Source organism: Chrysochloris asiatica, unplaced genomic scaffold (assembly GCF_000296735.1).
Source record: "Chrysochloris asiatica unplaced genomic scaffold, ChrAsi1.0 scaffold00128, whole genome shotgun sequence".
Classification (NCBI taxonomy): Eukaryota; Metazoa; Chordata; class Mammalia; order Afrosoricida; family Chrysochloridae; genus Chrysochloris; species Chrysochloris asiatica.
The window spans coordinates 5,518,315-5,536,674 of NW_006408646.1; the positions used below are offsets into that span (position 1 = coordinate 5,518,315).

At 44.3% G+C, this 18,360-nt stretch overlaps 1 protein-coding gene across 1 annotated transcript in view; it reads left to right on the forward strand.

The window, feature by feature from the left end:
- Positions 1–18,360, forward strand: part of KREMEN1 (kringle containing transmembrane protein 1) — a 119,294-nt gene that overhangs the window by 32,839 nt on the left and 68,095 nt on the right. Inside the window, exons 2-3 of the mRNA XM_006869301.1 lie at positions 5,402–5,564; positions 11,030–11,121. Of these exons, the coding sequence (XP_006869363.1) occupies positions 5,402–5,564; positions 11,030–11,121 (255 nt within the window). The remainder of the gene's footprint in view (positions 1–5,401; positions 5,565–11,029; positions 11,122–18,360) is intronic.

Consider the following 18,360-nt stretch of genomic DNA (forward strand, 5'->3'; position numbering starts at 1 on the left):
TGGCCCAGGATCGGACATTGTTTCGTTCTGCTGTGCATGGGGTCGCTATGAGTCGGTTCCAACTCGATGGCACCTGACAACAACAACAACAACAAATGCTATGCGTCAGCACTTAACAACAACAGCAAACCTCTGTGGGAGCCGAAAACTTCATCTTTCTCCTGAGGAGCAGCTGGTGGCCTCAAACCACAGACCTTGTTGTTTGCAGTCCAGTGCTTATCCTGTAGAGCCACCACACTCCCAATTATTAATTTGGAAGGGTGAAATTAACTCTCTGAGGATTTAGATGCCAGCCTCGGAAGATTTTTATCAAAGTAGTTTTTCGGCTGTTTAAGAAACTTGTTTCTGTTAGGCTGTTATGTCTAACTTAAGGGCTGTTTTCATTCATTTCCCAAACTAAAGATGTGAGATTTTCATTGGAGAGGGAGAATTTAATTGAAATGATTTCTATGAAGTAGTTGGAATGGGCTCTAGCTAAAAAAGATGAGGAAAAATAAAGCAGCGCTTGTCACTTTTTATGATTCCTTCCTTCTGGAAACTTCTCTTTTCCTTGACTTTGGAGACCCACACACTTCCCTAGCTTGCCTCCTGCAGCTTGCCTTCTCCCCCTCAGGCAGATTTGGAGGAACTGCTTTGTAGTTTCGAAAACCTGCATTGTCACTTGCAAGGATTTTGCGCTTGCTAGAAACTAAACCTAGACCCAACCCAACGCTGTTTCGTTGATTTCATTTCTGTAGCACAGAGTAGATCTGCCCCATAGGGTTTCCAAGATTAATAGTTACAGCGTCCTGGTGTGGCACTGTAGGATCAGCACTGGACTGCGAACCACAAGATCAGCAGTTCCAACCCACCAGCTGTTCCTTGAAAACCCTATATAGGGTCGCTATGAGTTAGAGTTGACCAGACAGCACTAAACACCAACAATTATTACAGAAGCAGACTGCCACAACTTTTTCCTGTGGCACAATTGGAGGATTCAAACTACCAATCTTCCTGTTAGCAATTGAACAGTTTAACCACTGCACCACCAAAGCTCCCTGCTAGGCATGTATATTGTTACATGCCATTGAGTGTTCCAACTCACAGTGACCCTGTATAGGGTTTCTAAGGAGTGGCTGGTGGATTTGAATCGCCATCCTCACGGTTAGCAGTCAAATGCTTATCCTACAATGTCACATCAGGACTATTATATGGTGAACATATATCATTGCTGTTGTTACTAAGTGTTGTTGAGTAGGTTCGCTCGTCTTCAATAAGTGACTGGTGATTTGAACTGCCCCCTTGTAGTTCAAACCAACTTTGTGGTCGAGTACTTATCCTATGGCACCACACCAGGAATCCCAACATATGTAGTAATGGTGAAATAAGTAGTTGTATGACTTAATGAATAATGCTCTAAGTATTAGATCTGTCACCACCACTCTTTCACTGAATACATAATATACAGAAGGTTGTCAATTTTTTTGTTGTTGTACAAGCCACTCCTTGCTTATCTAGCCAAAACTTATGTCACTTTCATGCAGTCAAAAATAGGGAGACAGGTTCCTCATTTCTTAGTACACACCCTGATCTTCAGATGAAATCAAAATGCACCAATAATGAAATCCAGAATGCTCAAGTTTGTTTTTATCTCATTTTTGTTGTTGTTTTTTCTATAATGGGCATATACAATGCAAGTCTGGTCAAAAAATAAGAGTAAAATCTAGTCCAGTGCTTCAGTTTCCCCAGGGTAATAGAACAAGGTGGAATCTCAGAGAAACAGACTGAAGCCAACAATCCTGCTCTTCCCCACTCTACTCCCTGGTGCCAGAGCTTCCTACATGAGGACTGTCAATCAGCCAGGATGGCTACCACATTCCTTTGTGTTACAAATCAAGTCTTCTGAGTCTCTGGGAACACTCAGAAAAAAATCTGTCAGCACACAGAGAGTGCAAGCCCCTGGCCATTATGAAAAAGTACTCATCTTCTGTACCAAGTTGTGTACATTGTAAGTGTTTAAAATCCAAGCAAAAGATTGGCTTGATAGATTTGGAATCATCTGGTGAGTTGTTCTCAGGTGCCAAAGAGACGCTTCCAACCCTTGGTGACCCTGTGCACAACAGAACAAAATACTGCCCAGTCCTGCACTATCCTCACAGTTGCTGCCATACTTGAGCCCTTTGTTGCTGCCACTGTGCCAATCCATCTCAATGGGGATATCCCTCTTATTTTTGCGGTCCCTCCACTTTACCAAGCATGATGTCCTTCTCTAGGGATTGGTCTTTCCTAATAATATGTCCAAAGTATGAGAGATGAAGTCTGGCCATCTTGGCTTCTAAGCAGCTTTCTGGTTTTACTTGTTCCAACAGATTGTTCTTTGGGGCAGTCAGTGGTAACTTCAATATTCTTTTCTAACACAACTCATAATTTCTTCTATGGTTTTCCTTATTCATTGTCCAATTTTCACATGTATATTAGTCTATTGAAATTACCATGGCTTGTGTCAGGCACACCTTAGTCCTAAAACTGACATCTTTGCTCCTGAACACTTTAAAGAAGTCATGTGCAACAGAGTTGCCCAATGCAGTATGTTGCTTGATTTCTTAACTGCTGAGTGTTGATGGTTGTTCTGATTTAAATGAAGTCTTTCACAACTTCGATCTTTTCTCCATTTATCATGATGTTATTTATTGGTCCAGTGGTGAAGATTTTTGTTTTCTTTGCATTGAGGAGCAACCCATATGGAAGGCTGTTGTATTTGATTTTTATCAGTGTTTTAAATCCTCTTTGCTTTCAGTAAGCAACGTTGTATTTTCTGCATATCCCAGGTTGTTAATGAGTCTTCCTCCAATCCTGATGCTATGTGCTTCTTCATATAACCCAGTTTCTCAGATTATTTGCTCAGCATACAGAATGAGTAAGTATAGTGAAAGAATACAGTCACGTAGTATAGTAGTTCCCAAACCTCATTGCTTTAACAGAATCACCTGGACAGCTTTTAAAAAATACTTCCAGGTTCCACTCTAACCTTGTAGTTGTGGGTAGGGCTCTGGAATGTGCGTGTGTGTATGTGTATACACGTGCACACATATTAAAACAGATCAAATATGAGTAGGCTTCTAAAGTTTGTGGACAAATGGAATGAAAAAGATAAGGGAAGTTTTCCATGACCTTTTAGAAGCCCCACCCCACCCCCATATTCCCAGTGATAATAAGTGCTACAAAGAAGCAAATCAAGGGCTGAAAAACAGGAGTGGAGATGATGGGGAAGGGTTTTTCTGAGGAGCTAATGCTTAGTCTGTAATGTAAAGTGTTAGAGGAAGAGCATTTGAGGCAGGGATAGAGTGGTGTGTCCATGAAATGAAAAGCTGGATCCTGGAGAGTGAGTAGGGAAAGAGCCAAGTGTGATGAGAGGAAAGGCTGGACCCACATCATGGAGGCCTTGTAAACCACAGTGACGAATTTAGGTATTGTTCTGAGCACTTAGGTTTCCTTAAGAACTTTAAATACTGTGTAAAGAGTGGATGCACAACATGGAAGCTGTGAGATGTGAAGGGCCTGTGCTTTCCTTTGCTCGTGGGCAGGACTAGAGCGTGGCCATGAAGATGAAGTAGGGGAGGTTCCAGGTGTATTGGAAGTGGGTTGAGGGAAGCAAGGACTATGCATGCTCAGGGGCTTCCACTACAAGGGACTTCAAAAAGTTTGAGAAAAATTTCATTGTTTTTTCATTCCATTTTTCCACGACCTTTTTGAAGCTCTCTGATAGAAACAGTATTAGGTGTGGAACCCAACTATTTTTGGCAATTTACTTTACCTCTCTGTGCCCCAGTTACCTCATCTGAAAATGGAGGTTCTGAGAGTACTTCCTCACTGGGTTGGTGGTGAGTGGATGTTTGTAAAGTACTTTTAATGAAATTGTCACACAGTGAAACACCATGTAGCCGATAGTGGTGATGTGGATGGTGGTGATGTGTCCAAAGTTGCATAGCTGGTCAGCAGCAGATGTGGATGAGAAGCCAGAGTGTAGGCTCCCAGTGTTGTGTACTTTGTGCTACACGTATCTGTCTGATTCCCTTCCCTTTTTTCCTTCTTTATTTATACAGTCTCTTGGTAGAGGGCTAGGTTGTCATGGTATATTACAAATCCCTTACATTACCATAACATGAAAGTGTTATACCAAGCACCATAAATCTGGAGTGTTTTCTGTTTAGCCTGGAGTTCCAGATGATCTTGGCCATCCATTCCAGATAAGATATTGGGCATGGATGATGGGTGGATAAGAACACAGGAAGAGAGATGTTTTATGGGTAGTGTTTACATGCTAAACGAAATATCTTCCAGAGTGTAGCCAAGCTCATATTGTCCACATGCTTCGCCTGGAGAAGGCACATGAACTTCAACAGGAGGCGGCATACAAATCCTTCAGTCCGGAAGTTGTAGGCCAGTGCACACCCAAAGGAGGAAAGGAATAAAGCTAAGAATGTTATTGTAACTCCACCAGATTGTCAGGTTTCTAGCGATACATCTTAAAGGAGTGTTTGAAGTGCTTCTATCTGTCAGTTTCAACTAAGTTAATTTTTAAAAATCACTCTTTGTATTGTGCCTTTCCCATGAACCTCTGTGGGTTTAATGTGTGCAATATGTTGGGGAAAGCCTATCAGCCAAGTTCCCATCCCTCCAGAGCCCGAGAAGCTGATTTCAGAAGTTCATTGTTGCACCTGCAAGGATTTGTCATTGGATTAAACTGGAGCTTGAGGCCATTTTCAGTGTGCCTTGTAGGAGGGAATTTCAGAAAAATGTGAGAGAAAATGGCAACTGTGCTGTCATATTGACTGTGTTGTTCACCTCTTTCTCCAGCAGAGAGGAGAGGACTGTTCTTCATTACCAGGGAATGTGAGTCATCCCAACTTGTGTGATTGGGATTCCAAAGCATTGCTGTATCCAATGGTCTTATTAAATCCAAGTGTCAGGCAGCCTTTCAGACTGTAGGAGAGAGCTCAGTTACAGCTGGTGCCTGGTTCTAGTTACTACACAGAGACACCAGCAAGAGCAGTGACCCCCTCAGAGTACCCAGAATTCCACATGAATGGCTGTTACCAACTGTTCCCAGTTTGTGGGGGATTTCTTGGTCTCTTTCATGGACTTCAGTCCATCTCACTGCCCTGTTTATCTATGAATCAGGATCTGCATACATTGGGGGAAATGTAGATAGACTAGCACCAAGATTAACCTCGAGTTTGGAGGGAACCTTGCTGCAGATTGACTCAGCCCTACATTGTTAACAGCGCAGAATCCAGGCTCTGGCGACACACTAACCATTCTCAGTTTAGCCCAAACAAAATAAAGAAAACATCCATTAGAGATGGGAGGAGACTGTGGATGTTGCCAGAAATGAGTTTGCTCTGTCTTTTCTTTCTTCTAGAGTGTTTCACAGCCAATGGTGCAGATTATAGGGGAACACAGAACTGGACAGCACTGCAAGGCGGGAAGCCATGTCTGTTCTGGAACGAGACTTTCCAGCATCCGTACAACACTCTGAAGTACCCCAATGGGGAGGGGGGCTTGGGCGAGCATAACTATTGCAGGTAAGTAAGATGGCACATCAGGATTTAGAAAACACATCTCTGGTCTCACCTCCCAATTCCCCACAACCTACTCACAAATAGGAAAAATGGTTTTGTGTCCTTTGGGCAACTCCAAAGGTCCTTGTTGTCACTGTTTTAAAAATCTTTCTTCTACATATCACACACACATACACCATTTATCAACTCTTTTCAACTTGGATTGCTTTGGTACTGACTTTCAGAGCTCTGCTGTACTGTCTGATCAGTACATATCTCTTTGAGAGTGTTTTCTTAGTTGGCTCTTCCACTGGGAGACAATTCACACACATGGTGATCAAACAGGGCACCATCTGTGACCCAAGCCTCCTCTGCTTCTGAATAAAGGACGCTAGCCTGCATTCCCCACTCCTGTCAGCCCAGCAAACCCTTGCTCTGTGAACAGATGCATCCCAGACCCGTGTTCCTTACTTCGTCCCAAATTGCTAGGAGGTTTCTTGGCTCTCCACCTCTTGCATGGTTCTAGCAGGAATTTAGAGTGCATAAAGTGTTGTGTGTTCATGATTTTCTGGGCGGACGATCCATAGCATTCATCAGATTCTCACAGTTATCTCTAAGCTAAAACAAGTTAAGAATCATGGTCTGTGGGCTTCGATTCTAAGTACTTTTGGTTATAGCTACATTTTAGCTGTTTATACCTAAGATCCTGATGATGTGACTCATGACTCCACAATTTGTTGAATTTAGTTATTATTTGGAAGGTGCAAAGGCAACATCTTGAGTGACTAGAGCAAGGAATGATGATTGCCACACAACACTCAATATTGTGTCCTTTAGTCCTACCAGGCTCTTAGAATTCCAAACAGTGCTGTTGACCCAGCTGAGCCAACATATACCAGCATTGCATGGGCCACACTGTTTGCCCTCTGCTTTCCCCACATACTTTTGCTAACACACCAGGCCCCTTACGGTTGACTTGGAATCACCAGACTTAGAGTCCACTGTATCTTGATCCCTTTGCTCTTTGTTTCACCTCCATCCTAACTTACATTACCCAGGTAAGTGAATACTCTCCATAGTTGAACATTACCCACAGTTTCTGTTACATTGTTTTTTAAATTAATTATAGAAAGCCTTAAAAGTTATTGCAAGAAATGACCAGACACTGCTGATACCTTGCGGGGGGTGGGGTGTGGGGTGTGGGGGCAAGTTTAAAAGTTCATAAAAAATGGAATTGAAAGATAATGGAATTTTTTCATGAACTTTTTGAAGCCCCCTGGTATATCACTGAAATAGTTAGAGCCCCCCCCCCCCCCACTGCTTCTCTTCAGATTTCCCCCTATCAGCTCCCACTTGTCATAGGTAACAAGCTGGTACACATTCTACTTGCCATTTTATTATCTTTATTACTAAAGTTGCACATGCTCATTAGATAATCCTTTTCTAGTCTACTTTCAAAGTTATACATGTCCATTGAAAATATTTTGCCTAAATCACCAAGTTAGCTCCATGTCATTTCTGGTTTTTTTCCTCCCTCAGTTTTTCCATTCATAAGAATACTTGGGTTGGGGAAGAATGCTTAGAAAGAGAAATGGGGCTTGTATTTTAATTTTTACAAAGTTTCTTCTTCTTCTACAGTGTATCTAGGATATAGTAGATGGGTGTGTTCTATTACTTTCAAGCTTTGAGCCAAACAAGCCTTCTTAAAAGAGTTTCTGTTTTTAAGTCTGACTTTAAGGTAAATTTGACATTTCTAATAAGGCTTAATTTATATGTTATGGTTAAGTGCTCTCAGTTGGTTCCAACCCATAGCAAACCTATTTAGGGTTTCCAAGGAGTGGCTGCTGAGTTTGAACCGCTGACCTTGTTTATCCTACAGCCCCACACCAGGACTCCTTAATTTATATAGGATTTTAAAAAAATACTGTTCTTATATATCAGCACTAAGTTCCACCCACCAACTGAAACCAAACCCACTGCTATTGAGTTGATTCCGACTCAGCAGCCAGCTCCCAGAAACCCCTCATAAAATAACCAGTGAGCTCTAGGGGCCACTGCTTTCCTTCTTTGTCCTGGCAGTCTGGAGCCCTCTCCTTTGATTTGATGGAATGTGCCAGACCTGAACTACCGGTTTATGCTGAAATTGTTGATGATTATCACATCAGAAAGCCCAGGGACTTTTGTTGAGCTCTGCAGTGAGGTCAAAGATGGATTTGCTTGCTCCTTATTGAGCGATTCTGATACCTTTCAGGATTGTTGTGACATGGAAAACAGATCATTGTTTTCTAAGGGCTTTCCTTAATAACAAATCAAAGCTGACCACTGAATAGAGAAAGAAGAAAATGTCAGGGAAGCGCTGTTTAAAGAAGAGCTTTGTATAAATTCTCCTACTTTGATTTCTCAGCCATCACTTGATACCCGTGTTTGTCTTGCACTGGCTTTTCAGACCCATCCCATTTGAGATGTCTGTGAGATGGCCAATGATGGGAACACACTTCTCAGTGCAGGGAAGAGCAGGGCTGGTCCTGGCACCTGTCTTTGGGCACAGGGACTAAAAGGACGCTTTGTGTTTCATCAAGGCTTATCTTCTAAACCACACAATAGGCTGATCCCTCTCAGGCCTAATGGTGGTTGTTTCAAAGCTCCCTGACTGCAGGGTCTTTATGCCCATTTCCGGCCTGACCGGAGTGTCAGGTTTCCAGTGTTCTGAGTCCAAAGAAAGGGAGCTTGGAAAGTGGTGAGAAGGCAGGGCTTTTCAGTATGCACCAGAGCCCCGGTGCCACTCTGGTCTGCATCCATAACTGTTGCCCCATTCTAATGGCAACATCTCTGAAATGAAAAGACTTTCAAGGGCTTTTATTCCAAGCCATGATCCCTTAGAAATGTGAAATATATCTTTTAAAAATGCCATCTCAATGTCAGAAATTGGTGTGGGGATTACAGGATTGTAGCTTCCAACTGAAACTCTGCTAGAATTTTCTTCAGAATCCTCTGAGGAGTTAGTGCTTTGAGGAAAGATTAGAGCCCCTTTCTATGCAGCGTGTGTTGTCCAGCCCGATCCTGGTGAAGGGTGGGCAGTGGAGTCTACGTTATGTGAATTTTATGGTATTGTATAAGTAAACTCTAAAAAATTACACAATTGGAGTATATATGGCAGAGAAAAGAGAGAATAAAGAGATCAGAAAAGAAAAACATTTAAATACTATTAGCCCCATCATCTAGTGAGAAATACTTTTAAGTATTTAATGTGAGGGATTAATGGGATTATGTCATCATGGTATTTTATAACTGCCTTTTTAAGAAGCAATCTATTAAATCATTGTAAATATCATTCCATATTAATGGAGTCCCTTCGTGGTACAAAATGTTAATTTGCTCTGCTGCTAACTGAATGACTGGAGGTTCAAATCTACCTAATTTGAGAGGCCTGGTGATCTACTTCTGAAAAATCATCCATTGAAACCCTGTGAAGTGCAATTCTACTCAGACACACATGGAGTTGCCATGAGTAAGCATCAACTTGATGGCAACTGTTTTTGTTGTTTCCATATTAATAAGTGTTACTCTACACTACATTTTTACTAGATGTCTATACCATATGGTGTTGTTAAGTGATGTCAAGTTGGTCTGACTCATAGTGACCCTTTATGGGGTTTCTCAGGAACAGCTGGTGGGTTTGAACTGTTGACCTTGAGGTCAGCAGTCCAAGCTTTATTCTACAATGTCACATAAGACTATATACCATATGTTTATTTGGATGTCATATTTATTTAATCAGTCCTTTATTGGTGGATATTTGTTGTTCCAATTTACTTTTTTAGCTTTTTATTACCAAGTGAAATTTTACAAGATCATCAGTTTTGCATTCAGCAAATCATACCCTTTGTTTCATCTCAATGATTACAATCCCCTCTATGCAACAACAGTTATCCTGATTCCTCCCTATGGTTCCTGTTTCCATTCCACCCTCCTTCCCATCCATTCTCAACTTTGTCCATAGTTAAATGTTGCCCTTTTGATTTTGAACAACTGACCTTTACATGATAAACATACAATACTAATGTTGTTGCCCCCTCTATGTACTTATCTTTTTTTTTTTGCTTGGCTGAAAATTGGGCCTTGAGCGTGGATTCCTTTCCAGACTTAAAGGGTGGTCAAGGACCATTGTTTTAGGTACCGCCAGTCTCTTGCTGACCAGTAAGTCTGGTCTTTTAAAACAATTTTGGGTTTTATTCTACATTTTCTGCCACCTTATCTAGGACCTTCTAATATGATCCCTTTCAGAGCAATTGGAAGCGGTAACCGGGTACCAGCTAGTTCTTCTGGTCTCAGAGTTGTGGAAACTAATATTCACATGTTCCATTAGTCCACTGGACTAATTGATTCCATACATCTTCAATTTTCATCACTCTTTTTTCTTTCATACATGGAAAAACCAATAGTTGTACCTTAGGTGGCCACTCATCAGTTTTTAAGATCCCAGATGCTACTCACCAAAGTAGGATGTAGAACATTGTCTTTATGGACTGTGCTATGCCAGTTGACAATGATGTCCTTGAGACTATGGTCCTGAGTTCCCAAGCCTAACTTCTTTATATTATAAAAATGCCTTGTTGGATGCCTTTGTATGTAAAGACTTCCTTAGAGTACATTCCTACAGAGGATTTTACATTGTAAAGGGTTTACATATTTGGGGGGCTTTTGATTCTAATGACTAAATTGCTGCTTGGCCCGGTGTATCTGTTCTCATTCCCTTCATCAGTGTGTGAGAACTCAGAGGGTGGGGTCCCAGTGCTCACAGTCAAAGCAACAGTGCTGTTCGTCATAATTTGTTTGGTGGTCACTTGTCCTGGTTACACTGTAGTGAATTTTTGGAGACCTCTGTCTACCACCTGTAAGGAGTTTTGGTGTGGTGCTGTGGGTTAGTTTAGTGCACTAGATCGCAAGGTCGGTTTGAACTGCAAAGTCAGTGGTTCAAACTCATCAGCCGCTCCTTGGAAACCCTACACAGGGTTGCTATGAGTCAGAATCAACTAACGGCACTTAACATGACCTTTCAGGAGCCCTGGTGGCATAGTGGGTTACATGCTGGCCTGCTAGCCACAAGGTCAGCAGTTTGTAATCATCAGCTGCTCCTCAGGACAAAGGTGAGATTTTTTGCTCCTGTGAAGATTTACAGCCTCAGAAACCCTATATAGAGTGGCTGTGAGTTGGAAGCAACTCCATGGCACAACCACCACCACACCAACAGTATGTCACCTTTGCTCACTTTGTCCCTACACTCTGAAATGTATGTCAGAATGGAAAGGTTTGTTCTTATAGTACTGCCATTTTTTGCCTCTGTGATCAGAGACAGCACTGAATGTGGGTACCCATCATGAGAAATAACACAGAAGCGGAAGTATTCCCTCTCTGTGAAACTGGGAAACAAATAGCCAGTTGCCTTAAAATGCCTGAAAGATTACCGGTTGTGTCCTTTTCCCTAACAGAAACCCAGATGGAGATGTGAGCCCCTGGTGCTACGTGGCTGAGCATGAGGATGGTGTCTACTGGAAGTACTGCGAGATCCCTGCCTGCCAGAGTAAGACTGCTTGTGATTTACAGTTGGCACCCTGAGAGTGCAAGGGCAGAGTACTGCCCGGCCCAGTGGTTCCAGCCCAGAGGGTTTCAGAAAGCATGGGGAGGGAGCAGCCACTGTTTCTCTTGTGAAGGCTTTTCAGGACTCGGAATACCCACTTCCCTGGCTGGGTAAACCCTGTCAGAATTCTTACCTTTGGTTCCTTGAATAATTCTCCCTGTATACAGAGGACACCAGTTCAGGAGCAAGCTAGAAAAGAAAGCATACCTTGTGCTTTTTGAAACTAATAGAGAAAGTTGTTCTAGACAGTAGAACCAAGTTATAGCACTGATTGTTATCACCAGGATTTGGACGTGTGCCCTGAAAAATTATGTGAAGTAAATAGCTACTTAAATATATGAAGCTAATATTGTCCTTCTTTTCCCCACACTAGCATAAAGGTGTTCTAATTTTTATATGACAGTCACTCACTATCTGTACTGCTCTATGCTGGAAAAATAGCTTCTCCAGTCTTTTACTAGCAGGCCAATTTGAATTGAAAGGTCGGTGGTTCAAACTCACCAGTTGCACCTTGGAAACCCTATACAGCAAGATACAAAGACTGAAAGATACCTGCCCTCAACCCTCTTGTTAAGTTCTGTCAAGTCGGTTCTGACTCATAGCGACCCTCTATAGGGTTTCCAAGGAACGACTGATGCGTTTGAACTGCTGACCTTGTGGTTCAAATTGACCTCATGGTCAAGTACTTACTTGCTAGAAGGATTTATTTCCTACAGGAGTTACTGTAGGAAGATTTTTCAAATAAGCTAAAAGTAGAAAACCAATACTCAACTTAGTACTGAAGGAATTAAATGTGTAGTGTTTGTACTGTCTTTTTAAATATGTCAAAAGAGTAGGGTTTCTCAGCCTGTTAAGAGAGGCTTGTGGGTTTGAACCACCAATCTGTGATTAGCAGTCGGTGAGATGGAATGAGCCGGAACACAAACACCCACATGTAAGGCTTTATTGGAGTTCTGAAGGAAAAGGAGAGGTATTGCCGGGGTAAGGATTTTTATACTAGTTGAAGAGGAGGGAGGGGTTGAGATTAGTGGAGGTAGGTGATAGGTTGACTAGGGATGACGTGCTGGTAGGGAGAGAGAGAGGAAGTTCCGGTAAGGAGAGAGGAAGTTCCGGTAGGAAGAGACGTTCCGGTAGGGAGAGCGAAACCGTGGTAAGCAGCCATTTTATTATGCGTGTGGCTGAAGAATTCTATCATTCCAGCCTTTTGTTGTTATGGGTACAGGGGCAGAGGTCACTTCTTCTGGAGCTGCTTCCTGCTGGAAGGAGGCAAAGAGGAGGGGACTATGTATCTGGCTTGTTCTTCTGGCTGGCTGGTCTTGTTGCTTGGCAGAGGTTGGTATCCAGCCATGAGGAATTTGCCCACTGTCTGGTTTGTGAAGGCCCTCAGGCATTCCTGAAGAAAATTTTGAAGACAGAGAAACAGGCAGGGGCCAAATAACAGTATTAGGAGGATTATAGTTAATGGCCTAGGAAGGGAAGGAGCCAAGGCCACCAGGAGGACATTAGGGTCCAGTCCTAGTTTGCTGTTTCTGATTGCCTAGTGCGAATTCTGTCCTTAAATTCTTTTACCTTGCTGAGGACTGTGTCAGACCCATTGACAAAATAACAGCATTCCTTACCTAGCTAAGCTAAGTGCTGTCGAGTCGGTTCCGACCCATAGCGACCCCGTACAGGGTTTCCGAGGCTGTAAATCTTTACGGGAGCAGAATGCCTCATCTTTCTCCCGCGGAGCGGCTGGTAGTTTCGAACTGCTGGCCTTAAGGTTTGCAGCCCGATTCGTAACCACTACGCTACCAGAGCTTCTGGCATATTCCGCCTTTCTCAGCTGTGAGGAGGTCTAAACTGCGTCGGTTTTGGTGTACTACTTCAGCTAGTGAGCTAACATGATTTTGTAAGGCAAGGAGGGTGTCTGCTACCCTCTCCATGTCCCTGTTCAAGGCCTCTGTTAATTTTTTTGTAATAGATGTATGGATGTTCCTAATCAGATGAGGTTAAGATTCAGGCTGCAGGGATTAAATATATGACCCCACACAGGTGTTGTGTGGGTTGTTGTTATGTGCCGTGGAGTCGGTAGGCATTTGAAAATCTTTTCCACATAAGAAAAATATTCCTTTTGGCTCACATGTTGGGTTGCTTACCTTTATTATGTCAGTGCACCAGGAGTTTGGAAAGGAGAGGGAGGAAAGGTTAGTGATGTTGTGGTCATGAATATAGGTGAGGTTGGTGGAATTACTGAGGCCAATCTCCATGAGGAGAGGTCCTGTGTACTGTATGGTGGTTGTATTAGGGTATGATTTAGGGACTGGGTAGCAGAAATGGCTGAGTACCCCAGGTCCCTATAGGGAAATAAACCCAGCATGAGGTTTTATTGAATATGGTTCCTATAGCATGTGATGGGGTTGTCGGATGCTGTCAGGATCTAGCCATGTTCGTAACCCTTTATATCCTGGGTCCAGCCATTGTGTGATGTTCTTTGTGGCTTATACACTGATCTTTTTCCTCTCTGCATCTGCCACCCCCACAACCTCCATCTGACATCCCTATTTGGGTTTGATATGTCCAGCAGACAGGCTTGCTGCACCACCTTTTGCAAGCTGTGGACTGGGAAGCCATGCAGTTAATTTGGATAGGTACCATACTCTGATTCCACAAAACTGCTTGGTGACAGGTGTTTGTCCCAGATAGCAGCCAGAGTGCATAAAGGTCAGGACACTGGAGCAATCCGTGGCTGTATGAGGGGTTGAGTATGTTTTGCCATTTTGGCTAAGGCATGATCTGATCATCAAGGTTGAGATAAAGAGTACAGAGAGCATACTGGGATGGAGAAGTCCCACTATAAGGAGAAAGAGTAAGGCAAAGAGTATTTGAGAATGGCAAGGCCACTTGGGGGTGAGACAGCGAAGAGGCCTACTGCAAGGATGATTTGGTGCCCCAAAGGGGGCAAGGAAAGCCAGGTGGCAAGTTGACATGGAGGTATGTCTAAGGGAGTATGTGGAGGTAGGGCTAGCTAGCAGAGGAGAAAGACTGTCAGCAAAGAGATTTCGTCTGGTGAGAAGTCAGAGAGAATGTGCCCTGGAGAACTGTGCTTGATCCTGAATAGGCTATCGTCAGGAGTGTTAGCCTTTGGAGGTCCTGGCCCACCTGGTCGAAGAAGCAGGAAAAGTGGTTGACTAAGCGGGAGTCATGTATTTATTCCTCTGGAATGAGGGTGGGTTTGAGCTTGGTCGGTCCTATGAAAGAGGAAGTATATATAGCAGGGTGCTCCTGGATTAATATCCAATTTGGGAGTGGGTGAAACTGTGTGCCAGTTTTATGTGTGACATATGGAACCAGGAAGCTCTGCCAGCTAATTTGGCTACCGTGGGGGTGGTGAGTAAGACCTAGAGGGGTCCTTCCCATTTTGGTTGCAGAGGGCTTGGGGTGAGGATTTTCGGGTACACCTGGTCGCCAGGTTGGACCCAGAAGTGTTGTTGTTCGGTTGGGTGCGGTTTGGGTAGAAATTGGTCTGCGTGGGTTCGCAACAAATGACGGACCATAATTAGGTTTGGGATATAGTCAGCATGTGGGATGAGGTGGTTGGGAGGTTTCCCAGGAGAAATGGTCTTCCATACATTAGTTCAAATGGGCTTAAGGTGGGTTTTCGGTGGGCTGACCTTAGTCTTGCTATGGGAAGTGCTATGGGAAGTAATTCTGTCCATGGCATGTGTAACTAATGAAAGCTTGGTTGTGTTTTTGTAACGCCGTTTGCCCTTTCCACCTTGTCAGATGATTGAGGCCTGGGGCATGAGTTGGGTGACACGGGAGATGAAGGCAGGACCATTGTCCGATTGTATAGAGTGTGGGAGGCCTAAGGGTGGAATTATTTCTGTTAAAAGAGCGTGTGTGACTGCTGCGGCACCCTCTGAGGTGGTAGGAAAGGCCTCGATCCATCCTGACAAGGTATCTACCATGGTTAGGAGGAGGTACTTGTATTTTTTGTGAGGGGGCATTTGTGTGAAGTCAATTTGCCAGTTTTCTCCTGGTAGACAGCCACAGGCCTGATGGGTGGGAAATGATTTGGGGTGCAGTGCTCCCTGTGGGGATGTGACTGAACAAGTGGGCATGTTTGAGTTATTTGTTGGAGTAGTGAGGACATTTTGAGACAATAAAATATGGGTCGCAGGAGGCGGAGTAAGGGTTCATGCCCTATGTGAAGGATATTGTGTATATCCGTGAGGATGTGTGTGGCCTGTGACCTGGGGAGAATGTACAGTCCCTTGAGAAGAAGCCAGTCCCCAGAGAGTGTGGCTCCCTGTTGAAGCCATTCTTGTGTTTCAAGGTTATAGAGGGGTGTTAAGGGAGAACAGCAAGCATTTGTGCGGACGGAGGTGGGAGCATGGCTGCTCGTTTTGCTTTGTGGTCGGGCCTTATTGTTTCCCTATGAGATGGGGTCATTGGTGGATTGATGACTCCTACAGTGTATGACTCCTGCTTGTGTTGGGAGTTTTGCTGCTTGAAGTAGTTGTAAGATTAGGGGACCGTTGTTTATAGGAGAGCCTTTTGGGAGGTTGTGTTAAAGGGAGGAGACATGTATTCAGTTACCCTATCTGAAGATGCCATGGCATAGCTGGCCTGGAGTTGGCCTGTAGGTGATGTGATGGAACTGCCATTGATGAACCATATATGATCCAGGTGGGGCAGTGGGGTGGAGGAGATGTGGGGTAGAGGAGGGAGATGATCTAGAGCTTCTCATACATGAGAGAGAGAGCTCCCTCGTGGTTATGGGAGGAGGGAGGCCGGGTTGAGAGGGGGGCAAGATTCTAATTTAAAGTTGGGATTTTCAATGAAAACCATATGGGATAATTGAAGGTATGAAGGTGAGAGGTTTGAGACTTCTTTGTGAGTGAGTAGATATTGGAGGTGGTGTGGAAATCTAATAGAAGTAGGTCATTCACATATTGAAGGAGGGTACTGGTTGAGAGATTGAGGTTAGAGAGCTCTTTAGCCAGTGCTTGGAATCTGGTGCAGCATACAGCAAGAACAAGCCAGCCGGTGAGGTAGGCGTGGCAGTTTTAATAGGGTAGAATATGAGGGTGGATTTGAACTTGGCTAGAATGTTTCATCCTAGGTTTGGTGTAGGACACTTGGGTAGGACTAGAAAGGCGTGTGTGAATGGGGTGTCATGAAGTGAACATGATAGGGGTTCTGTGATGACGGGCCAAGTAGGGACTCCGTCAACTCCAACTATTAATATAGGGGTAGGGTATGTCTGTCCCGAGTATTCTCGTAGAGCTGAGTAAGTGGCCCCGGTACCTAAAAGAGACTGGCTTACCTGAAACATGGACAATTACCCTGGGTTTGCTGAGTTATTTCCGTGGGGGCTGGTGATCCCAGGCACCTTCGGTCCTCTGTGGCCAGTCCTAGAAGCTCTGGTAGAGCCAGTCCCCTTCACTTGGTGGGACTAGGGGGCTATGGATCCCTTCCCTCTCTGGAGAAAGGTGCTATCAACCTTCCAGTGTCCCTCCTGTTTGCAAGCAGGGCATGGGCCAGGGGGAGGACGAGGGCTAGGACAGTTTTTTGCCCAGTGACCCTCCCGGTTACACTTGAAGCAGGGCCCGGGCAGTGCCCCAGAGGGTATTCTACCCCTTCTTTGGTCTGGAACGCTGTAGAGCATTGGCCAGTAACAGGTATTTTGCCTTGTCTATGTCCAGGGCCAACAGAGATGAAATGAGTGTTAATGACTGTTATGCCTACTGGGGATGTTGGCTCTAGTTTGGTGTATTTTTGTAGGGCTACTATTAGATGTGATCAGCAATTTGAAACTACCAGCTGTTCCCGTGGGAGAAAGATGAGGCTTTCTACTCCCGTAAAGATTTACAGCCTCAGAAACCCTGTACAGGGTCGCTATGAGTTGGAACCGACTCCACGGCACATAACAACAACTGTTAGACATGATAGAAATTGGGCTGGATTTTCGTCTGATTTTTGGATGATATTTCTAATCTTGTTGTAATTGACTGCTTTATGAGCAGTTCTCTTTAAGCTTTCCGCAAGACAAAGAATCATATGATCTCTTAAGTCCACAGTTGGTGTGGCCTGGTTGATCCCAAGAGGGATCTTCCTGGGGGCACTGCCTGAGCTCCCACTGGCTTTTTGTTGCTCATAGCATGCACCTTGTCAGAACTGAGAGTGATGTAGAGGTCATGTCAGGTGAGGTAATAGGAGTGAGTGAGGTATTGGAATTCTTTTGATGTAGGTGTCTGGATCAGCGGAGAAATTTCCTAGCCTCTTTTTGATTTGTGAGAGGTCAGACAGGGAAAAGGGAACATGGACACGGACAATGGCGTCTGCCCCAGCTACCTCATGTAATAGTATCAGGGGTACAGGCAGTGGCGGGTATTGGGATCCATGAGAGTGGTCTCAGGACTGAGTATGTGGTGGAGAGGGAAGGTGAGTGGTGAGGAGTAGGTGAGGCCATATGGCCGAGAAGGAGAGTGGGAAGAGGAGGCAGGTGGCTCAGAGGGAGAGGAAAGGTTGTATTGAGAGGGAAGTGCAAGTGGGGAATGGGCATGGTCTGATGGGTCAAAAGAGGAAACATCTGGGAGAGAGCTTGGGTCTTGGGTGGGGAGTGGTTTCTCATGGGCTAGAAGGATTTGAGAAGGGGAGCAAGTCAGATAGAGAAGGATGAGAACAGAGAGAAAAGAAAGTCTGTATGTAGGGGACCTCAGGCCAATTACCACTGCGCCTGACAGACGTTATCAAGGTCCTGAAGGATGTTGAAATTGAAGGTGCCATTCTCTGGCCATTTGGAACCATTATCGTGATTACAGAAAAAGAGTAAGCATTGTGGCTTGATATCAGGTTGTAGCCCTAGTGCCTTCAGATTGTGCAGGAGACAACCCAAGGGTGTGGAGTGAGGCGATTTAGACGGTGAGGTTCTCATGATAATTGCGGGTCGGAGAGCTAGGTTGAGGATCAGAAAGCCTCTGAGGAGAAGGGCAAAGAGAGGAGTGTCCTTATCTCTCTTGCCAGACACACCTGAGAGAAGTGAAATGAATTGAGCTGACGGGGCGTCCCCCCAGAGCAGCAGTCCTGGGCCATGGGCATGTGGGTATCATCTGCAAGTGTGGGTGCTCCTGTGTATATGTCCTCTCTTCCCGTCAGCCAGTAGCTCCACTCTCCTCTCGAGTCCTCCGTGGCCAC